At 47.0% G+C, this 24,501-nt stretch overlaps 1 protein-coding gene across 1 annotated transcript in view; it reads left to right on the top strand.

Annotated features, from left to right (window-relative positions):
- The window catches only part of plcb3 (phospholipase C, beta 3 (phosphatidylinositol-specific)), a 107,674-nt gene that overhangs the window by 59,790 nt on the left and 23,383 nt on the right, over window positions 1–24,501 (top strand). The window contains exons 3-13 of the mRNA XM_056300152.1: window positions 1,327–1,395; window positions 11,298–11,435; window positions 14,401–14,480; window positions 14,630–14,683; window positions 16,809–16,881; window positions 17,931–18,031; window positions 20,135–20,301; window positions 21,367–21,513; window positions 22,486–22,643; window positions 23,791–23,873; window positions 24,164–24,248. Of these exons, the coding sequence (XP_056156127.1) occupies window positions 1,327–1,395; window positions 11,298–11,435; window positions 14,401–14,480; window positions 14,630–14,683; window positions 16,809–16,881; window positions 17,931–18,031; window positions 20,135–20,301; window positions 21,367–21,513; window positions 22,486–22,643; window positions 23,791–23,873; window positions 24,164–24,248 (1,155 nt within the window). The remainder of the gene's footprint in view (window positions 1–1,326; window positions 1,396–11,297; window positions 11,436–14,400; window positions 14,481–14,629; window positions 14,684–16,808; window positions 16,882–17,930; window positions 18,032–20,134; window positions 20,302–21,366; window positions 21,514–22,485; window positions 22,644–23,790; window positions 23,874–24,163; window positions 24,249–24,501) is intronic.

Here is a 24,501-nt window from a genome sequence, read left to right as displayed (position 1 = left end):
GGGTAGTTCCACCTTGGGGGTCGTCCCGGGTCGTCCTCTGTGTGGAGTTTGCATGTTCTCCCCGTGTCTGTGTGGGTTTCCTCCGGGTGCTCCGGTTTCCTCCCACAGTCCAAAGACGTGTAGGTCAGGTGACTCGGCTGTACTAAATTGTCCCTAGGTGTGAATGTGTGTGTGTGTGTGTGTGTGTGTGTGTGTGTGTTGATACTGCATTTCCCTGCTTGTGTTTTTGTCTCTGTGAGGAATGAATAACAGGGGGGAAGAGAAGCAGTGGGGATTGATAAAATGAACTAAATAAAATTGATCTGTTTGATGGAGGAGAAAGGCTAGCGACAGAATGATAAATGAGGAGGTGGAGCAACTGGAGGAGGAGAAGACACAGCTTCCGGTCTGAGGGAGAAACTCCTGTGCAGGGCTTTGCGCCTTTCTTCCTCTTTCTGCCCCTCTGTCTTTAGTGGGCTAACTGAAGACACAGCACGCCACTGAAACCCCACAGAATCTTTATTATGAATATTATTGTCATTATCATATTTCTCCTCTCCCTTTTTTCCTCACTGTTCTGCTCCTTCTCCTCTTCCCTGGACTCCTTTTATACTCTTTTATATACTTGTTTAAAGGCCTTTCTCCCTCATTCCTTTTTCATTTGTCTGTCCATGGTTAGCGTCCATTCATTTTGTAACTGCAATAGTTTTTAAGTTGGAGGCGTGAAACCTTACGTGAAACCGTATGTGAAACCTTACACGAAACCTAACATGAAACCTTACGTGAAACCTTACGTGAAACCTTACATGAAACCGTACATGAAACCTTACGTGAAACCGTACATGAAACCGTACATGAAACCTTACATGAAACCTTACGTGAAACCTTACGTGAAACCTTACATGAAACCGTACATGAAACCTTACGTGAAACCTTACGTGAAACCTTACGTGAAACCTTACATGAAACCGTACATGAAACCTTACGTGAAACCTTACATGAAACCGTACATGAAACCTTACGTGAAACCTTACGTGAAACCTTACATGAAACCTTACATGAAACCTTACGTGAAACCTTACGTGAAACCTTACGTGAAACCTTACGTGAAACCTTACGTGAAACCTTACATGAAACCTTACATGAAACCTTACATGAAACCTAACATGAAACCTTACAGCAACCTTCAGGGAACCAGTCAGAAGAGAGCCCTGGCTTTTTTGTTGTTGTCTTGTTTAACAGATAGATACCCCACTTTTATCTTTTTCACCCCTTGTTCTTCACAGCACATTGACTGAACCCACCCGTTAAACCTCCCCCCCCCCTCTCTCTCTCTTCGTCCTCCAGGAGGTGGAGATTTTGGACATCAGCACCATCAGAGACACCAGAACAGGGAAGTTCGCCAAACTACCGAAAGTAAGTTGTGTGTGTGTGTGTGTGTGTGTGTAGGTTTGCAGGCATGTGTGTGTCTGTATGTGCATTTGAACACGCATGCATGTGTCTGTTTGTCCGGGTATGTTGGTGCATCTGTGCATTTGGCAGCACGGTGGGGCAGCGGTCAGCGCTGTCGCCTCACAGCAAGAAGGTCCTGGATTCGAACCCTGGGGTTGTCCAACATTGGGGGTCATCCCAGGTCGTCCTCTGTGTGGAGTCTGCATGTTCTCCCCGCCGTGTCTGCTGTGGGTTGCCTCCAGGTGCTCTGGTTTCCCCCACCATCAAAAAGACATGCATGTTAGGGTTAATACTCCGGTCTGTGGCCCTGACGGGGGCGATGGAAAGAAGAACTGGAGTTGGTCCCCGGGTGCTGCACCGCAGCTGCCCACTGCTCCTAGCTACACAGCAGGGATGGGTTAAATGCAGAGTGCAACTTCCCCACAGGGATCGTTAAAGTATATCCAAATCACAAAAAAAAAGATCAAAATTTCAGTACAATTGTGACAGACAGACAGAGAGAGAGAGAGAGAGAGGTAGTTAGTGAAAGAAGGAGAGAAGAGGAGCGAGTTGGAATCCCAGAGGAAGAGGTTAAAAAGATCATGCTGGAATGAGTACACAGGCTTGGGCAGTGTAAGGGCCAAAGTAAGTCAAGACCTCGCGTTGTTAAATTCACTAGTTCCAAACGTAAGGACAAAGTCCCGGGGCTTAGCAGAAAACTGAAAGGCACAAGTTTCTACGTGAGTAATCGATATCCAGCAGGAGTGGTTGAGAAGCGGTGCAAGCTCATTGCAACGATGAACTCCTTGAAACAGAAGGGACAAAGGGTTCGCCTTGTGGTCGATAAACTCTGTGTGAACAGCGAAGCTTTACAGAGGTGATGGTAACGGACAGTAAGCGGGGTATCAACACAGAGAAGTCAATGGGTTATGACGTCACCATCCTAATGTGTTTATGATTGATTAAAAAAGTTGTTTGTACACCATTTCCATAGTAACGCAACCACATAGCGAAATCGTCTTGGGTATGTTCAGGACCGTGAGGATGAAAGGCTTGATATGGATGCTTCACCTCTTTATTTCATCCATTTAATTTGCCGTTAATCGTTGGAGCTTTAGTTTATACTGGCACTTTGAAAAGACATGGGAAAGTGGACTGCATTGGTTTTGTATTATGTGTCTTGTGTTAATGTGTTGTCGCTGATATTTCATGTTGGTACATCAGGCTCAACCATGAGGAAGAACTTGGAATTTTTGTTTTGTGTTGTTGTCTACCCCCCCCCCCCATAGCACTAGTATTGTAAATGAAGAAATAGGAATCGTCCGTTATAATTGTAATGGTCTTACAGATTGTAAAGAAACACGTAATATTTTTGTCAAGGCTCCAAGAAAAAAGCAACATATTTTTTGCCACCTGGAAACTCATTCTACTGAGATAGATGATATAAGTTGGAAAACAAGAGTGGGATGGCCCAATTTATTTTCCACATGAGAAATTTAAAAGGTTTGATAATTCTTTTAAAGAAGCAATTTAATTTTAACTTGTGCTGGATATGCACAGATTCAGTGGGAAGATGGTTACTTTTGAATATGGTAATTCAAGGAGAAAAGCTGTGCATTTTGAACTTGTATGGACCCAATATAGATAACCCCATATTTTTTGTTGAAATATTTAATAGGTTTAAGGATACAGATTCGAAAATTACTATGGTGGGTGACTTTAACATTGCTCCAATGAACTTTCACCCACATGCCCTTGTGAAGATTCATAATCTTATGGACACTTTAGATTGAATTGATATTTGAACATTCAAAAATCCAGATTTGATTAGATACACTTGGAAAAGACAAAACCAGGCGAGGAGAATTTATTTCTTTTTAATTTGTTTTTAGCTTATCTCCAAAGTAATTGGTGTATCAATAGAAGATCAATTATGGTTTGATCATAATTCTACCAGATTAAATCTTTCAGTATTGGAAAATATACATAGACCAGGATATTGGAAGTTTAACCAGAGTCTTCTCCAAGATGAGGAATTTGTTGGCAAGTCTTAGAGATTCACTAATGGTTTTTTTTTTTTTTTTTTGGGTACACAACGTTGGTACTGCAAATCCTCTAATTGTCTGGGAAGAATTCAAATGTGGTTTTAGAGGATGTGCAACTGCTTACTCTTCTCGGAAAAAAAGCCAATAAAATTGAAAGAACAAATTTTAGTTGCAGAAGTTGAGCAGTTGATTCTAAATATTGATAATCCGACTGATGCATCAAGAGATCAGCTAAATGATTTGAAAAATTAATTATATGATTTAGTAGTAAATTGACTGCTAAGAAGTTACGAATATAAAAGAGCAGAGTGGATGGAGAAGGGAAAATGTTCAAAATATTGCTTGTGCCTTCAACAAAGAAATCATTATAAAATATTTCTAAATTAATTTTGAATAATGGAAAAGTATCATCTACACACAGACAGATAATTTAAATGAGACAAAATTATTTTGCTAATATATTTTCATTTCAATCATTACCTCCACTCAGCTCTCATAACTTTTTTTCCACAAAATTATGAAAGAAAGTTAACTACTTTGCAGAAACAGTCATGTAAGTGTTTGATTACAGAGGGGTAATATTTTCTGCTTTGAAGTCCTTTAAAACCAGGGGAAACACTTGGAATAGATGGTATACCCATTGACATTTCTCGTAAATCTTTGATTTGGTTAAAAAAACATTGCTCTCTTGTTTTAATTTCTCTTACAGTGCTGGGTATTTGTCAGATTCACAGAAAGAAGGTCTTATCTCCTTGTTATCCAAGCAGGAACCTAGTGGTCAATTCAAGGACCCTGTGAATCTTAAGAATTGGAGACCAATAACTCTCCAATGCTATCATACTAAGATACTTGCTAAATGTATAGCCCATAGACTGAAGAGTGTGCTGATGAGCATTATTCATCAAGATCAATCACGATTTCTGCAGGGTCAAAAACTGGGTTAATTTTTATTGTCGATTTGGAGAAAGCCTTTGATAATGTTCAGTTAGAGTTTATGTTTAAACTTAGGCTTTTTACATTTTGGTAAAGTCTCAGTTAATTGGGTTACAGTATTATATAATGACACCAGTTGTAGGATTATTAATAATGTTTATATTTCTAAATTGGTGCATCAAGAGGAGTTAAATAAGGGGGCCCTTTTTCACCATATTTATTTATAATTGCTATGGAAATACTAGCTATTTAAGTGAGGTCTAATGTGGACATAGAGGGGCTTGAAGTTGGAAATATACAAATGAAAATTTTAATCAATCAATCAATCAATCAAGTTGCATTTTACATATCAATGTATGCAGATGACACTAGTTTCCCACTACGTCCAAAACCTTCTTGTTTGAAAACTCTTCTTGAACTTTTGGAAATTTTTTCATTGTATTCTGGTTTGAACCAAATTCTGAAAAATGTCAAATTCTTAGGAATAGGGGACTGAACGGTACAAATTATGAAATGTCATGTAAACTATCTGGACTGATGGACCAGTTAATGTTTTAAGTATTATTATTTCAGAGAACTTACAAGATCTTTGTATAATGAATTACAACTATATGTTGAGAAAGATAGATAAGATTCTAGAACCATGGAAGGGAAATTATTAACACGCTATGGGACAATGTCTTGGTTGTACTGCAGTTTATCTTTTTATGTCCCTCCCAGGTCCATCACAGTCTTTTTGAATTTCTCTGGAGTAACAAACCAGAGAAAATCAAAACATGAGTTTTCTATAATAGTTATGAATAAGGTGGGTTAATACTGTTAAACCTGGAGGCCCTATGCTTCTCTTTGAAAGCCTCCTTTAAATTAAGACGGGCATTCATGTAAGAGGAGAGCACTCACCCATTGTTTCAAAAAGATTATACCCTTTCCTAAAGATTCAGCCAGCTCATATACACTGTGTGAATAATTTGACTGAAAACGTATCCATGTTTTTAAAGGAAGCAATTCAGTGCTGGCTGTGTTTTCAGTTTCATCCTCCAGAAAATCGAGATGAAATCCTGCAGATCCAACATATTAATTGAAGGGAAACCAATATTTTGGAAGAACTTATTTGATCGTGGTGTTTGGTTCGTAAATTATGTTATGTGTGAAGCTGGGAAACTTACGGTATATAAGAAATTCACTAAAATGTACAGTACGATCTGTTCCCCCCATTTATATATAAACAATTGATCTCTCCTTTAGGAAGGGATTGTAAATAAAAGACTGATAATGGGATGACTAAATTGTTAGTATGCCAGCATGCTACAAGAAATATAAGATGGTTAAAAGGAAATAAGATAAACAAAATTATTTCTAATTTTTATTTAACCTCTAGATCTGTTCAAGTTATTCCATATAGTACCTATAAAAAAATGGGAGGACACTTTTGTGATAGTCCTTTACCGTGGAAAAAAAGTGTTCAAGTTAATATATAGTAATGGATTACCTTTATATAGCACTTTACCTAGACAGCCAAAGCGCTTCACAGTGAAGAGGGGAAACTCACCACCAATGTGTAGCACCCACCTGGGTGATGCGTGGCAGCCATTTTGCACCAAAACGCTCACCACACATCAGCTTGAGGTGGAGAGGGAGGAATCATTGAGCCAATTATATGGGGGGATGATTAGATGGCCAGATGGAGGAGAGCCAGGTTGGGAATTTTTTCAGGACACCAGGGGACCCCTTACTCTTTGCGATTAGTGCCATGGGATCTTTAATGACCACAGTGAGTCGGGACCTCGGTTTAATGTCTCATCTGAATGACAGCATCTCCTACAGCACAGTGTCTCTGTCACTGCACTGGGGCATTGGGATTTTATTGTTGTTTATTAGGACCAGAGGGAAAACTGCCCCCTACTGGCCCACCAACACTACTTACAGCAGCAACTCATTTTTCCAGGAGGTCTCTCATCCATGTACTAGCCAAGCCCATACCTACTTAGCTTCTGTCATTCAGCAGAACCAGGGTACATGTTAGTATGGCTGCAACAGCAATAGACATATCCATAAGATTATTTCAGTTAGAAATAATGAATATTTTTTTGTCTACTAGGAAAATATTAAAGATTTGGGCTGTTGCTGTGTCAAATTAGTGTCGTTTTGACCCCCCCCCCCTTCTCCCCAATTGTACTTGGCCAATTACCCTATATTCTGAGCCGTCCCGGTTGCTGCCCCCCCCCCCCCCCGCCAATCCGGGGAGGGCTGCAGACTACCACATGCCTCCTCCAATACATGTGGAGTCGCCAGCTGCTTCTTTTCACCTGCCAGTGAGGAGTTTCGCCAGGGGGACGTAGCGCATGGGAGGATCATGCTATTCCCCCCAGTTCCCCCTTCCCCCCGAACAGGCGCCCCGACCGACCAGAGGAAGCGCTAGTGCAGCAACCAGGACACATACCCACATCTGGCTTCCCACCCGCAGACACAGCCAATTGTGTATGTAGGGATGCCCGACCAAGCCGGAGGGAACATGAGGATTCGAACCAACGATCCCCGTGTTGGTAGGCAACGGAATGGACCGCTATGCTTCCTGGACGCCCCTATCTTTTAATATTTTGATGTTTTGTTATTTAGGTTTTTAGGCCTGGTGATATATGTTGCCGTGATATAGTCATTCAATCATTCATTCAATCAAGGCGGACAAGACGGGAGGGTTGTGCAGGGTATACCTCAAAGCCAACTTAAGGGCTGTGTCTGGGCCTGACACAGTTTCTGGATCAAGCAAACCTGTACTTAAGGTAATATGGAGGGGAACTGGGCTTACAATCAGCGGAGCAACGTGAGAAGACGAGCAGTGAAAAAAGTACAAGAACTAATAGATTCGGCTGAAAATGAGCAGGAAAGTACAGAATATGATGAAAATGTGGAGGAAGGCTTTAATACTGACGCATCAGGCAGGTGTGAAGAAGTACAAGCTGATAGTGATGGAGAGAGTGAGCATGGTGTAAATATGGAGGCAGAAGATACGTTTGACGAGTCTGAGGAGGTGGATATGGATCATACTGATGCATGCAGCGTGAGCATTGTAGATGTAAGGGGTTCTCTGGTAGACTGGGCCGTTGAGTTTGGCCCCCTACTGGCCAAACTCAACGGCCCCTGATGGCTCTGTCAGCCCTGCTCTCCATCCTGAAACTTCACCATCCCTCTCCGCCCAAAGGTGGGCGAACATTACTCAGAACAAAAAACATACAAAATCGAGGCTTTAGCAGGCGGAACATTTGACTGTTTAGGAATTTGGACTGCCGAATGCATTTCAAAGGATTCTGGATAGTGTGTGGTCTGTGCTCCCAGGTAGACATGCCTGTAGGCTACAGCTGGATTTTGATGGTCTGCCACTTTTTAAGAGCACGGGTACTCCGTTTTGGCCTATACTTGGCGTGTTGTAGGGGTGCAGTTATAAACCAGGGATGTTGGTCTTTTTTGTGGTACTTCTAAACCTAATTCTTTGTCGGACTATTTGCAACATCTGCTAAACGAAGTAAAAAACACTTAGCAGTGGGTTTGCTTTTAAGGGGAAGCCGTTCACTATGAACGTGAGCTCTGTTGTTGTTGTTGTTGTCATCGTGTTGTTTGTGTTTATTTTAGTGTGACTTAGTGTTTTATGTTTGTTCTGAGCTTATTGTTTGTGTGCTGGTGATTTATGTATGTCATGTTTTGTTAAATAACAAAGGAGGGGCATTCGAGTAGCGTGGCGGTCTATTCCGTTGCCTACTAACACGGGGATCGTGGGTTGGAATCCCCGCGTTCCCTCCGGCTTGGTTGGGTGTCCCTACAGACACAATTGGCTGTGTCTGCGGGTGGGAAGCCGGATGTGGGTATGTGTCCTGTTTGCTGCACTAGCGCCTCCTCTGGTCAGTCGGGGCGCCTATTCGGGGTGGGGGGAGGAGGGGGAATAGCATGATCCTCCCTCGTGCTACGTCCCCCTGGTGAAACTCCTGACTGTCAGGTGAAAAGAAGCGGCTGGCGACTCCACATGTATGGGAGGAGGCATGTGGTAGTCTGCAGCCCTCCCCAGATCGGCAGAGGGGGGTGGAGCAGCGACTGGAATGGCTGGGAAGAGTGGTGTAATTGGCCAGGTATAATTGGCTGGGTACAATTAAATAAATAAAATTAAAATAAAAAGAATGAGCAAGAGGACTGAGCGAGAGAGTGAGAGAGAGGATTAGAAAGAGAGAACCTGTCACCCCCTGCTGCTGTGATCCGTCCTCTGACCAGGAAAGTCACACTCGAGTGGGCGGATGTCACCCAAAGCTGTGTGTGTGTGTGTGTGTTTTTTTTATGTTTGTGTACTTGTTTGTCTGAATGTGTCCATGTGTTAATGTTTTTGTTTCCCTTTTTTTTCTTGTGTGTGTGTGTGTGTGTGCGCACGTGTGCGTGTGTGCGTGCGTGTGTGTGTATGTGTGTTTGTGGGTGTGTGTGTGTGAGACACTGTGTGAGAGCCGCTTCCTGTTGCAGCTTGATGGTCCAAAGGTGACAGAGTGCTAATGAGCCAGCTGACAGATGGAACACCCAGAAAGGAAGTGATGTAATCAGTGACTTCTAGCACTGAAGCTCAGTGTCAGCGAGCAGACAGACCGTAGCAGAGTCTGTCCACTAGTTCCTATCTGTGAAGTCAAGCTGGGTATTTGCACTGTCCAAGTAGTAAATACAAGATGAATAAAAGTATAAAGAAGCAGCAACCCAGATGACAGCTTTGGTGCATCATATAGCGTGTAGCATATAGTGTGTAGCATATAGGGCGTAGCATATAGTGTGTAGCATGTAGTGTGTAGCATATAGTGTGTAGCATGTAGTGCGTAGCATATAGTGTGTAGCTTGTAGGGCGTAGCATGTAGTGTGTAGCATATAGTGTGTATCATATAGTGCGTATATAGTGTGTAGCATATAGTGTGTAGCATATAGTGCGTATATAGTGTGTAGCATATAGTGCATAGCATATAGTGCGTATAGTGTGTAGCATATAGTGTGTAGCATATAGTGCGTATATAGTGTGTAGCATATAGTGCGTAGCATATAGTGTGTAGCATATAGTGCGTATATAGTGTGTAGCATATAGTGTGTAGCATATAGTGCGTATATAGTATGTAGCATATAGTGCATATATAGCGTGTAGCATATAGTGCATAGCATATAGTGTGTAGCATATATTGTGTAGCATATAGTGCATAGCATATAGTGTGTAGCATATAGTGTGTAGCATATAGTGCGTATATAGTGTGTAGCATATAGTGCGTAGCATATAGTGCGTAGCATATAGTGCGTATATAGTGTGTAGCATATAGTGTGTATATAGTATGTAGCATATAGTGCGTATATAGAGTGTAGCATATAGTGCATAGCATATATTGTGTAGCATATAGCGTGTAGCATATAGTGCATAGCATATAGTGTGTAGCATATATTGTGTAGCATATAGCGTGTAGCATATAGTGCATAGCATATATTGTGTAGCATATAGTGTGTGGCATATAGTGTGTAGCATATAGTGTGTAGCATATATTGTGTAGCATACGTTTCTATGGATTTGATGATTAACTGATTCACTGATCAGATAATCACAGAACACAGTTTTGGTTGTTGATTGCTCATCTGAGTCACTCGCCAAGTGAGAATGCTAAATATTTGTTGCAGTTTCATAAACAGTAAGATTTACTTGCCTTCCACTGATTTATATCGTTGAAATTAGCACTTTGTTTTTTGGGGGTTTTTTGTTAGTCAGGCTAAGTAAACAGTTTTAAGATGTCACCTTGGTCTCTGGATACTGATGAGCATTCATCAGTATTTTTGACTTTTAATGGACAAAATTATTAACTGAAAAAGAAACGGGAAGATGGATCCGTTCTGACAGTGACCGCTGGTTGGAGCCCAGGTTTCGTCACTACGTGTCAGACTAGTCAGCATGTGTTGCTTCAGTGTAATAAAGGCTGGTTAACAGCGGGATGATGTAGAACCGACAATAATCGGTGTGTATGGGATGCTGTTTTATACCACGATGATGAACGGATCCGAGAGCTGGATCAGACCTCAATTCAATTCAAACAGGAAGTGGAAAGAGAGAGAGGGAGAGCGAGAGAGAGAGACTGTGTGAATGAGAGAGAGAGAAAGAGAGAGACTTTGTGGATGGGAGAGCGAGAGAGAGAGACTGTGTGTGAATGGGGAAGAAAGAGTGAGAGAGAGAGCGCAAAAGAGAGAGAGAGAGGGGGAGGGAGGGAGGGAGAAAGAGCTCTAATTTGATTGCCTGCTCTGCTTCAGTCTCATGCATCACATTGTCAGCAACAGCAGACAGAAATGTGCAGAGAGAGAGAGAGAGAGAGAGAGAGAGAGAGAGAGAGAGAGAGAGAGAGAGAGAGAGAGAGAGAGAGAGAGAGCATTTATGTTAGCATGCACCTGTATGGAGTGTGTGTGTGTGTGTGCGTGTGTGTGTGGCGGGGTCGTGTTCTCTCCCTCTCCTCTGTTGTGAGCTGTCTCCGGAGGTGCAGGATGTTGCAGGTCCACATGTCCCTGTCTGTCTCATCAGCTCTACCTGACTCTAACTCATCCTCTTCAGGGTGGACCGGTACCACGAGCATGTCACCATCTGATGCACCGAGCCTTTCTTTTGCTGCTATTATGGGTGTGTGTCATTGGTCCTGTGTGCTGTGATGGAGACCCTCGATGTGTGTGTGTGTGTGTGTGTGTGTGTGTGTGTGTGTGTGTGTGTGTGTGTGTGTGTGTGTGTGTGTATTTACATATTTATGCATATACACAACACTGTTGAAGGGTTTAGGAATAGACTAGGGGATGGATATATGTAAATGAAATGTCCTCACAGTGTGTATGTGTGTGTGTGTGTGTGTGTGTGTGCGTGTGTGTGTTTACGTACATCAGGATGCTAAAGTGCGGGACGTGCTTGGCTTCGGTAAGGGCGATGGCGTAGAAGGGAAGCTGGTGACCATCGTTCACGGCAACGACCTGGTCAACGTCTCCTTCCTCAACTTCCAGGCCATGCAGGAAGACACCGCCAAGGTAACCATGAATACGTTTATGATGCCCCCCCCCGCCCCGCCTTACACCCCGGTCTTGTTATCCTCTCTTTCTTATTTGCTTTTGTTCTCTCCTTCCCTCTCTCCATCCCTCTCTCCCACTGCTCGTTGGCCTCTCTCCTCGGGCCGTACACCGATTACCCGTTTTACGATGTTGACACTGCGATATGTCCTTGTGCTTAGCAGCTGGAGGGGGATTATTTCCTGGTTATTTTTGCAGTTTATTGCTGCTGTTTGAGTTTACTTGCCGGGTTTCCAATATGCAATTACAAGAAAAGACCTTCGCGGGGCTCAACTTTTACGGTCATCCGTTTATCTCTGCTAACTGAAGTCTCCGTGGGGCAGCCAAGATGGCGTGTCCTTTGGAAGACCGCTGACACATGGCGGTATTAGAAAACTCATATTCAGCAGCATGTCCGCCAGTTGTTCAAAGATTAAAGCTGAAATCTGCCACTTTTCTCCCTTGGTGTTTGATATTTTATCCATCTGGACCATGCAGTCCGGTTACACGTTACTAAGCAGCATCCCGACCATGGGAGTACACTCTCAGGTCTCCGTATACTTCTGATGCAGTCATTCGGTCGGGTCTCAGCGCCGAACACGTACGTGTTGGAAAAAATCTCTAGCAAGAAAAAAGACTGAAAAGTGAAGCTAATGTGGCCATGCAAACGGTCAGCATGATCGTAGGACACTTTTGTGGAGCGGGAGATTGGCGGGCGGCTTGGTGCAGCATCAGCAGTAATGTGGATGTTGTCCCGGACCGTTGCGGTGAAGAGGGAGCTGAGCCGGAAGGCAAAGCTCTCAGTTTACCAGTCAGTCTTCGTTCCAGCCCTCCCCTATGGTCACGAGCTCTGGGTAGTGACCGAAAGGGTGAGATCGTGGAGACAAGAGGCTGAAATGAGTTCCCTCCGTAGGGTGTCTGGGCTCAGCCTTAGAGATAGGGTGAGGAGCTCGGACATCCGGAGGGAGCTCGGAGTAGAGCCGCTGCTCCTTTGTGTTGAAAGGAGCCAGTTGAGGTGGTCCGGGCATCTGATCAGGATGCTTCCTGGGCGCCTTCCTTTGGAGGTTTTCCGGGCACAACCAACTGGGAGGAGACCCTGGGGTAGACCCAGAACTCACTGGAGGGACTACATGTCCAATCTGGCCTGGGAACGCCTTGGGATCCCCCCAGGAGGAGCTGGAGGGCGTTGCTGGGGAGAGGGGTGTCTGGAGTGTCCTACTTAGCTTGCTGCCACCACGACCCGACCCCGGAGAAGTGGCTGAAGATGAGATGAGATGAGATGAGACTTGTGATATATTTGGATGATGTGTGTGATACATTAGACTGTCTGTGTTTTGGAAGTCTAATGTATTGGTCCCCAGCTTTGGTCCGAGGACCCCCCCCCCTTTTTTTAAGACCCCCCCCCCCTTTTCGCCCCTATTGTACTTGGCCAATTACCCCACTCTTTCGAGCCGTCCTGGTCGCTGCTCCACCCGCTCTGCTGATCCGGGGAGGGCTGCAGACTACCACGTCTCCTCCAATAAATGTGGAGTCACCAGCCACGTCTTTTCCCCCGACAGTGAGGAGCTTCACCAGAGGGATGTAGCGCGTGGGAGGATCACGCTATTCCCCCCAGCCCCCCCCCCCCAAACAAATGCCCTGACCAACCAGAGGAGGCACTACCACAGCAATCAGGACACATACCCACATCCGGCTTCCCACCTGCAGACACGGCCAATTGTGTCTGTAGGGGACGCCCGGCCAAGCCGGAGGTAACACGGGGATTCGAACCGCCGATCCCCGTGTTGGTAGAAGGATCCCGTTTCTACAAAGGTACAGACTATTTACTGGTGAGCTGACGGAGCACGATCCACAATGGCTGCTGCACCTCCTGTGTGTATCAGTAAATAAGCTGCAGGTCTATTTCTCTGCCTCCTATGGTGGAACGTTGTTCTACCATTGCCCATCCAGCAGAACCGCCACATCTCTGTCACATTTCAGTTGGTCAGAATGGCGAGAAAAGCCGTGGATTGCAAATTAAATGTTTATGAACTCTTCATTTTCCTCGCGTCTGAATTGGACTCGTGAAAACCACTCTGTGATCCGCACTGAGCTCCTGTAACGTCAGGTGCTTGAGGATGTACACGTCTTCATATCATGTGCTGACCTTTACTTCACTGCTTGATTCTGTTAAAAAAACACCTGAGAGCAGGGACGTCCTGGTGGCGTGGCGGTCTATTCCGTTGCCTACCAACACGGGGATCGCCGGTTCGAATCCCTGTGTTACCTCCGGCTCGGTCGGGCGTCCCTACAGACACAACTGGCCGTGTCTGCGGGTGGGAAGCCGGATGTGGGTATGTGTCCTGGTCGCTGCACTAGCGCCTCCTCTGGTCGGTTGGGGCACCTGTTCGGGGGGGGGTGTGATCCTCCCATGCGCTACGTCCCCCTGGTGAAACTCCTCACTGTCAGGGGAAAAGAAGCGGCTGGTGACTCTACATGCGTCAGAGGAGGTATGTGGTGGTCTGCAGCCCCTCCCCGGGTCAGCAGAGGGGGTGGAGCAGCGACCGGCACGGCTCGGGAGAGTGGGGTAATTGGCCAAGTACAATTGGGGAGAAAAAGGGGGAAAAATCCCGCCCCCCTAAAAAATAAACAAACAACAAAAACACCTGAGAGCAACAAAAAGATAATACAAAACACGGGTCACCGCTGTGGGTGGAAACCAAGCCCTCGCCGTGGTGGTTCAGCTCCGTGTGATGTGGGAGAACCTCTAAATGAGCTCATTGTTGCCCCGCGTACAACTAGAAATTAGCCCTGAAGTCGACCCCTGCTTTGTTTGCGTCATTTAGACAAATGAAAACCATCCTGTGTGAGACAGCTATGTTGCTTTGAGACCGAAACAGTCTCGTTGTGTGTCTTTGTGTAGGCACATTGTGTGTTAGTGCTTCTTGTCATTTATGTGTGTGTGCAGATATGGACAGAGGAGCTGTTCAAGTTGGCCACAAACATATTGTCCCAGAATGCATCTCGCAACATCTTCCTCCTCAAAGCGTAAGAACCTTTGTGTGTGTCTGTGTGCGTGTGTGTGTGCGCACGCATGTGTGTGTGTTGTTGTACATCATTATCTAAAGTGTAAACTGTAAAATGAAGGCGTACATTTCTAATCTCTCTCTCTCGCTCTCTCTCTCTCTCTCGCTCAGGTACACAAAGTTAAAGCTACAAGTGAATCAGGATGGGAAGATTCCAGTAAAGAAGTGAGAACGAACACACTCACACACACATACAAACACACACACACATACACACACACACACACACACACACACACACACACACACAGACTTTTTTTTCTCAAAGCTTTTTTGAATGTTAGAAACTTTCCATTTCTTTTTTCCTCTTCCCCTTCTCTCTTTCACTTTCCCCCCTGTTCCACCTGTATCTCCGTCACTTCACCTTTTTAACCTTCAGATTCAGATGACACATACACTGCTGAGCCACAACATTATGACCACTCACAGGTGAACCGAATAACGCCGATCATCTCAAAGCAAGGGCACGTGTCAAGGTCTGGGTAGATTAGCTTCTTCTCCTGGATCGCCACCTTGCCGCGGTGGAGAAGCTTGCGCGTACGGGGGATCCTAAGAGCTATGCCGTCCAGAGCTTGGCTCCTGGTAGGGTCACCCGAGGCAGATAGGTCAAGGGGGAGGTTCCAGACGAAGCGCAATCCAACAAAGACTTCAACAGTGGAACTGGTGGAAGATGTCTCCAGGTCACAAGGGCGTTGAAGGTGGATGAAGGCTGCAACAGAGGGTGGTCCCCAATAGTCTTGGTTCTCCATGCCATTGGACTCTGGCCACCTCCTGCCAAGGACCATGTGGTGGCTGCAGGCACATCAGCCACTCCTCGTAAAAAGCTGTCATGCACAGGCATCCTCCCGTTATACGGCTCCGGGATCAGCCTCTACACCCGCCTGAGAACCCAGAGGGAGGACGGTCTTACGTGACCCTGAGTGACCACCGATGATGAAATTAGATGGTAAGTGAACAATCAGTTCTTGTAGTCAACGTGTTGGATGCAGGAGTAAAGACCAGAGCGACTTTGACAAGTGCCAGATTGTTATGGCCCGACGACTGGGTCAGAGCATCTCTGAAACAGCGAGGCTTGTGGGGTGCTTCTGGTCGCAGTGGTGAGTACCTATGGACAGTGGTCCGAGGAGGGACAAACCACAAACTGGTGACAGGGTGTTGGGCACCCAAGACTCGCCGATGTGCGAGGGCAACAAAGCTATCCCGTCTGGACCGAACCGACAGAAGGTCTACTGTGGTACAAGTCACAGAACATTTTAATGATGGTTGTGGAAGGAATGTGTCATAACACACAGTGCACCTCACCTCGCTGTGTATGGGGCACTGCGTAGCCGCAGACCGGTCAGACTGCCCATGATGACCCCTGTCCACCGTTGAAAGCGCCTACAGTGGGCACGTGAGCATCACAATTGGACCTTGGCGCAGTGGAAGAAGGTCACCTGGTCCAATGAGTCCCGTTTAGATCACATGGCTGGCCGTGTATGTGTGTGCCATTTACCTGGGGAAGAGATGGCACCGGGATGCACTGTGGGAAGACGACAAGCCAGTGGAGGCCGCGTGACGCTCTGGGCGATGTTCTGCTGGGAAACCCTGGGTCCTGGCATTCGTGCGGATGTTACTTTGACACGTGCCACCTACCTACACTTCGTTGCAGACCAGGCACACCCCTGCGTGGCAGTGGTGTTCCCTGATGGCAGCGGCCTCTTTCAGCAGGATAATGCGCCCTGCCACACTGCACACATTGTTCAGCAACGGTTTGAGGAACATGATGAAGTGTTTAAGGTGTTGCCCCGGCCTCCAAATTCTCCAGATCTCAATCTGGTTGAGCATCTGTGGGAATCGCTGGACCGACAAGTCCGATCGACGGCGGCTTCACCTCCCAACGTACAGGACATGAAGGGCCAGCTGGTAATGTTTTGGTGCCGGATAGCACAGGATACCTACAGGGGTTTTGTAGAGTCCATGCTTCGACGGGTCGGCACTGTTTTGGCGGCACATGGAGGACCAACAGCACATTAGGCAGGTGGTTATCGTGTTTTGGCTCATCAGTGTACTTTCTTGTCATGGATGTAAATCCTGCCCGGTCCTGTTTGTTGATACTGTTGTGTCTTTCACATGAGCAATTGTTGAATTTGCATGAGGAAGAGTAGTTGTCATCATCCCACACATCCTTCCATGGTAAAGAGTTCTGAATGAATGACTAAAGGTGACTGTTCTTCACCTCCGTTTTATTGCCTCTCTCTCTCTCTCTGTCTGTGTCTCCTTTTCTCCCTGTCTCTCTCCTCTCTTTCAGTATTCTGAAAATGTTTTCGGACAAGAAGAGGGTGGAGACGGCCCTGGAGCAGTGCAGCTTGGTCAACAACCGGGTAATGATGGATAACAGTCGTGCTTGAACAAGGCTTCCCAGTGTACAAGTTCGGACATTTTGGAAGTGAACAGTTGAGGAGCGCTCGCTTTTGAAGAAGTCTCTTCATTCACAGACTCAAATCGCGGTAGCCGTTAACCCCGGCTAACTTTGAAGCATTAGCCTCTGAGGGGGCACTAGCCTTCAGTCTTGCCCTGTAAGCAAGACTGAATACTTGCATATTAGAAGTCTAAAGAAAAGCAAAACGAAAATATGCTTCATGATCATTCAGCTGTCACAAAATCCTTTCCCTTGATCTTGTTTTGAAAGAGACAAAAAGTCTGATTAGATGTTGTGAAGTCATTTGACTCTTTGTTGTTCTTTAGTGCCCCCTGGTGGAATTTCAGAAGTCAGTGCAGCAGGCATAGCTTTAAAAGTCCTACTGAAGCAGTTCCCCCCACCGCTGCCCTACAGCCTTAAGAAAACACTGCCAGGAAAATGTTCCTGGCACTAGGAATACAGATGCCATTGTTTTGCATATTTGAATGGTTCTCGGGAAAGCTTATCTGCAGCGTGGGGGCGATATTAGCTTGGGGAAAATCTGTCATCTCTATTTTTTTAGCTATCAACAGTTGACCTATCCAGGGGGGATTCACTTTGGGCCGGTAGGATTTCATTGTCTTCAATTCAAGGACACTGACAGGACACATGCCAGCTGCTGCAAGGACCGAACCTGTGGTGGGGGAGTTGTGTTAGATTGAAATGAGACTGAGAACAGAGGCTTACAACTGGATAGAAAAGTTGATGGGGGAAAAAGATGTTGGAAAAAGCCGAGGAAACAAGCTGTTTACCAGATAGATGGGTGAATGGGTGATAGATGGATATGAATAGCTGCATGGATGGATTCTATGGAAAGATAGAGGGATACTAATAGATAGACAGCCTATCGATACGTTTAATAGACTGGATAGATAGGCGTTATACTGAACCCAGCAGAAAATACACTGACAGACACAGGAGGCACAAGTCTTTTCCTCTCGCCTTCTCCTCATCTATTTTCTCTCTACTCAGGCGGAGGGAATAAAGCCAGATGACTTCACCTGGGAAGCCTTCCAGAAGTTCATCGACACGCTCTGTCTCCGACCCGAGATACAAAGCATCTTCGAGGACAGGTATGTTTAACACACACACACACACACACACATCTCTAATGTCAGTTACCATCTATTATAGTGTGTATTTTATGTGTTCAAGTGAAAGTAAAATGTGTCATTCCCATACAATTCTTCACTTCCAACCCTAATGCGGTTTCCAAAATCGTCATCAGAACTGACTACGCACACAAAGACACGTGTGCATACCCCCCCACACAGGCACACAGACACACACATCATCATCATCATCGGCGGTCACTCGAGGTCGAGTATGACTGTCCTGCCTCTGGGTACTAATGGTGGGCGTAGAGGCTGATCCTGGAGCCGCATATTTTGGAGCAATGTGGGCAAGGGTGTGAAGGAGTGGTTGAGGATGTGGTTTGGGCCTTTTTGGTGACTCGCTCCTTCTGAGTCTGGACTTGTTTTCAGCAGCACAGTGGAGGTCATGGTTGCAGCATGCAGCACCCTCATGGACAGCCAGTCTCCAGGCCTCCCTGTTTTATGCTGCTTGTTCCCAGGTGTTAAGGTCGATGCCAGACGTTTCGAAGTGGGCCTTGATGTTATCTTTATATCGCTTCTTTTGTCCTCCTGGGGCACAGCGTCCTGTCATGAGCTAAGAGTAAAGGACTTGTTTCGGGAGGCGAGAGTCAGACATGCGGAGGACATAGCCAGTTCATCATAGCTGATGTTGTGCGATGGTGGCAGTTATAGTAGGGATGTTGGCCTCCTCGAGGCCGCTGAAGTTGGTGCACTTATCCTCCCAGCTGATCTTAAGGATCTTGCTGAGGCATCGCTGTTGGTATGCCTCGAGTGCCTTCAGGTGCAGGTTTATGTGGTCCAGGTTTCTGACCCGTACAGTAGGGTGGGCACTTCTCCTGGATTGCGACCTTGCCGTGGTGGAGAAGCTTGCGTGTACCAGTGATCCCAAGAGCTATGCCGTCCGGAGCTTGGCTCCTGGTAGGGTCACCCAAGGCGGCTAGGTAGAGGGGACGTTCCAGATGAAGCGCGATCCAACAAAGACCTCAATGGCGGAACTGACGGAAGACAATGCTGGTGAAGGCGGATGAAGGCTGCAACAGGGTGGTGGTCCCCAATCATCTTGGTTCTCCATGCCATCGGACTCTGGTGGCTGCAGGCGCATCAGCCACTCCATGTAAAAAGCTGTCATGTGCAGGCGTCCTCCCGCAAGGATACCCACAAGGACCTAGAAGGAGGACAGTCATACTCGACCCTGAGTGACCGCTGATGATGATGGTGATGATGGTGATGAGGGTGGGCAGCTCTATCACTTTGTACACCAGAATTTTTGCTCTGGCCTGAAGCTCGTGCTTTTCAAAAACCCTTTTACTCAGTCTTGAGAAGGCCCAGCTGGCACAACCGAGATGATGGTGTGTTACACACACATATACACATACTAAGAGACACTTTAGTGTAATTAAACCACAAAAGTAAGTTGTATGTTTTGTGCTGTAGACATTTCCACAGACCTTCTACCTGGTAAAGCCTGTCAGTATCAGTCATAAGTGCCAACATTTGGCAAAATAATTCACCGTACGTGCCATATGTTCCAAATCATCCACCCGTTATACAAGCCGCTTATCCCCATTGGGGCTGCGGGGATGCTGGAGCCTATCCCAGAAGTCATTGGGCAGCGGGGGGGGAAACACCTTGGACAGGCCACCAGGCCATCACATTCACCTAGGGACAATTTAGTACGGCCGATTCACCTGACCTTCATGTCTTTGGACTGTGGAAGGAAACTGGAGCACCCAGAGGAAACCTACGCAGACACGGGGAGAATATGCAAACTCCACACAGCGGACGACCCCCAATGTTGGACTACCCCGGGGCTCGAACCCAGGACCTTCTTGCTGTGAGATGACTGCGCTAACCACTGCGCCATTGTGCCGCCATACCAAAACAAACCAAACAAAAAAGAGCAAACTCTCAGAATCAGAGATGTGTCTCCCCAGCCCCGGGTGTAGGAGGTGCGCCCGACGCCACCTCATTTGTCAACAGCATGTTGACAAATTGGCAATTGGAGACGCGCTTAAACCGTGTATAGCATGAGCCTTTAAAAGGTGTGGACTCCTATTTTACTTTCTTTTATTCTGTCTGCAGCGGCTCCAAGAGGAAGCCGTTCATATCGCTGGACCAACTGATGGACTTCATCAACCGCAAGCAGAGAGACTCCAGGCTGAACGAAGTGCTGTACCCCCCGCTGAAACGAGAGCAGATCCGCCAGATCATGGAGAAATACGAGACCAACGCCAGCCAGCTGGAGAGAGGTGAGCCAGTGTGTGTGTGTGTGCGATGTAATCTTAACTATGCAATTTTTCCTGTTATAATGAGGCAGTAAGATGGCAGTTGAGTCAGTACTGTAAGACTGAGTACAGCATTACAGTACAGTGTGTGGTTGGGGTGGTTCGGGGTGGGGTGGGGGGGGGGGGCCAGGGGGCATTTGAAGACTTGAATATCAGAGCAGAGACGTCCATCGCGGGTTTTCTTTCAAAACCCGTGGGAACAATTCCACAAGCCATCAATAGACCGATGACATCGAAGTGCACTTTTTATTCCCCGTCTCTGGGGTATGACCGGATCATGGCGGCATTAAACAGTACGTTAAACTTGGTTTAATGTACTCATTTTCTGTAATGATATATGCACATGGAGAAGACCAGAAGAGGGTACGTGGACTGCGGCAGCCAGACGGAGAGCGGCCGGTTAAAGGCTTCCTCGCAGCAGCGCCACTTTATTTCAGGCTCCGAAAGCTCGAAACCGACGTGCACCTCGTGCACATGGCACAGCACAGAGCGCCACACAGCACGCCAAGAACCTTTTCCCTTTCTCATGGCCCGCTGGCTCCACTTCCTGGGAATGGTTGGAAGGCATCTGTGACCTGTCACATTTCTCCAAAACCACCAGCTGTTTTACTGGATAATAAATCTGCTGAACCCTGAAGAGCTTCTGGAGACGCAGCTTTTATTTTCTAGCTGTCTGCTGTCGCCGCTTTTTCCACCCTCCCCTCCCCTTCTCTCTCCATGTGTGTGTGTGTGTGGGAGTGTGTGCTCTCCAGGACTCTGTGTGTGTGTGTGTGTTGGGGCGGGGGGGAGTGAGTGTGCGTGCGTGCTCTCCGGGACTGTGTGTGTGTGTGTGTGTGTGTGTGTGTGTGTGTGTGTGTGTGTGGGAGTGTGTGTGTGGGAGTGAGAGCTACGTATTGGTTTGAAGGTTTGTTGAAGTGAGTTGTTTAATTCACCCTGTTGTGTTTGAAAATGAAATTTCAGAAGTTTCTTTCTCGCCCTCTCCCTACCTCTCACCTCTCTCTTTCTGTGTGTGTGTGTGTGTGTGTGTAGACCAGATAAGTCTGCTGGGATTCAGCCGGTACCTTTGTGGAGAGGAAAACACCATTGTCCCTCCAGAGAGACTGGACCTGATAGATGACATGAACCAGCCGCTGTCTCACTACTTCATAAACTCCTCACACAACACGTACCTCACAGGTATCCACACACACACACACTGACACACACACGATACTCGCTGGCAGATAACAGACACACAAGTAGCGTATGCAGGAGCAGGTAGTTACAAATCTAGATAATGAAATATGTTCATCAGGAACACTTATTTGTCGTTTCATTTCCTGTTTCCCCAGCCCACAGCAGTGCGACACAAACACAAAAACACACATCCGAACTACAGAACTACCAAAACTGCAAAACCACCTTTATCCAACATATCCAAAAAAAAAAAAAGATCACTGTCCAAGAGAACGAACGCCAGCCAGGATGGCTGTCGTAACTGCCGGTCTGCTTAGGCTAGCAGTTAGCTTAGCCTGCCCTGCTTCCACGTCCTGTCAGACCGCCCTCGGTGCTTCCTCTTTGGGCGCAGCTCCCTGCAGGGCCGTGGTCCCTGGGCCCACTGGATGCAGCAGACTGGACTCACCCAGCCGATCCAACACCAGCTCTCCCAGCCAGACACACACGCACCCCACACGACGACACCCAAAACACAGTCAACGCCAGGTGAGGCCGCCGCCAGACTGCCCTCGGTGTTAATGGAACTGCCAGTCTGCATGGGCTGGCGGTTAGTTTAGCCTGCCCTGCTTCCACGTCCTGTCAGACCGCCCTCGGTGCTTCGTCTTTGGGCGCAGCTCCCTGCAGGGCCGTGGTCCCTGGGCCCACTGGATGCAGCAGACTGGGCTCACCCAGCCGATCCAATGTCAGCTCTCCCAGCCCTCAAATGAACACACATACTTAGACGTGGACAAAGATCTTGCATGGACGGTACTGGGTGAGGGCACTGCAAACATTAAGATTGCGCTGCCATCTTCCCGCACCAGAAATGGGGAAAAACATAATGAACATAACTTTCATTCAAATCCGCTTGGTTTCTCTAGAGGAAAAACCCATCTTCCATACCTCTTTTTTGTCTCTCTCTCTCTCTCTCTCTCTCTCTCTCTCTCTCCCCAGTGGGTCAGCTGACCGGTCTGTCGTCGGTGGAGATGTACAGACAGGTGCTGCTGACGGGGTGTCGCTGCATCGAGCTTGACTGCTGGAAAGGACGGCCGCAGGACGAGGAGCCCTACATCACCCATGGGTTCACCATGACGACCGAGATCCCCTTCAAGGTGAACCCAGTCACTTCCTGCTTCCTGTGTGTGCACCTTCGTTAGCTTTGTTAGCGTTTAATTCATCTGCCTGGTTGAAGCAGAGGTAAGGTTGGTGTCTTGTCTCCTGCCTCCGCGTAACATCAAGCTTGCGATGTTAACACAAGCCGCTGGAGGATGGCATCACGAAAGGCCATTTTACGTACTCCTACTTCTGTTGTCGTGTTGACAGTAATACTTTAGTGTGTTCAAGAGGACCTGTCTTGCACTAGATTGTAGACGGGATTTGTGTATCAGTGTCAAAACAAAGTATTGTAATAAACTGTAATATTAATTAATGCTGTGGCAGCACCGGTGGCACAGTGGTTAGCGCAGTTGCCTCACAGCACAAAGGTCCTGGGTTCGAGCCCTGGGGTAGTCCAACCTTGGGGGTCGTCCCGGGTCGTCCTCTGTGTGGAGTTTGCATGTTCTCCCCGTGTCTGCGTGGGTTTCCTCCGGGTGCTCCGGTTTCCTCCCACAGTCCAAAGACATGTAGGTCAGGTGAATCGGCCGTACTAAATCGTCCGTAGGTGGGAATGTCTGTGTGTGTCGGCCATGTGATGGTCTAGCGGCCTGTCCAGGGTGTCTCCCCGCCTGCCGCCCAATGACTGCGGGGATAGGCTCCAGCGAACCCGAGTGCAGCATAAGCGGTTTGGATAATGGATGGATGGATGAATTAATGCTGTGGGAACACAGTGGCGCAGTGGTTAGCGTGGTCGCCTTACAGCAAGAAGGTCCTGGGTTCGAATCCCGGGGTAGTCCAACCTTGGGGGGTCATCCCGGGTCGTCATATGTGTAGAGTTTGCATGTTCTCCCCCTGTCTGCGTGGGTTTCCTCCCACAATCCAAAGACATGTAGGTCAGGTGACTCGGCCATACTAAATTGTGCCTAGGTGTGAATGTTTGTGACGGCCTGGCGGTCTGTCCAGGGTGTCTCCCCGCCTGCCACCCAATGACTGCTGGGATAGGATCCAGCATCCCACGACCCTGATTGGGATATGCAGCTTGGATAATGGGTGGATGGATTAATGCATCAGAATCAGTGTTTTTGCCACTCAGTCCCTCCAGTGTTAGTGTCTGTGTGGTTCGTGTTTGAAGGCGTACTGATTTGGTCCTGTCTCTGGATGCAGGAGGTGATTGAGGCGATAGCAGAAAGTGCTTTCAAGACCTCCCCCTACCCTCTCATCCTCTCCTTTGAAAACCACGTGGACTCGTAAGTATCATACGCCACCATGTTTTCGCCTGTGTAGACCACATGTGAATATGAACACATGCATGTTTGCGTGTCTGTATGCTCATGAGCGTGGCTGCACATTTCAGCCATGTGTATGTATGTGTTCATGAACTCTGGTTTTCTCCCCTTTTTTAACACGATGTTAAAATCTTTTATTCGTGTTTATCCATCCTGTTCATGCGTTTAGCATGTTTTTGTTTTTGTTTGTTAAGATCAGAGGAAAAACTCCTGAATTCATGTAAACTAACTAACCCGTCTGTCTGTCTCAGGGCCAAGCAGCAGGCCAAGATGGCGGAGTACTGCAGGACCATCTTCGGCGATGCCCTGCTCATAGAGCCGCTTGAGAAATACCCGGTAAGACTGATCTGCAGTCAGATCTGACAACCATTCAGTTCATATCGGCTTCTGTTCCGTCCTCGCCCTACCAGACATGATCCAAGTGTAACTATCCTTTAAAAAACAAAACAAAACTTGACTGCTATGAAAAGTAACAGGGGTGAGGTTTTACTATCTCTGTGTGGGACTTTGCGTTGGCCAGTCGTTCCATACTGTCTGTGTGTGTATTGCTGCATGGCCCTGCTCTATTTACAGTGCAGTGCATCAACAT

This window comes from Lampris incognitus, chromosome 20 (assembly GCF_029633865.1).
Source record: "Lampris incognitus isolate fLamInc1 chromosome 20, fLamInc1.hap2, whole genome shotgun sequence".
Classification (NCBI taxonomy): Eukaryota; Metazoa; Chordata; class Actinopteri; order Lampriformes; family Lampridae; genus Lampris; species Lampris incognitus.
This window is presented reverse-complemented; position numbering and strand designations above follow the sequence as displayed.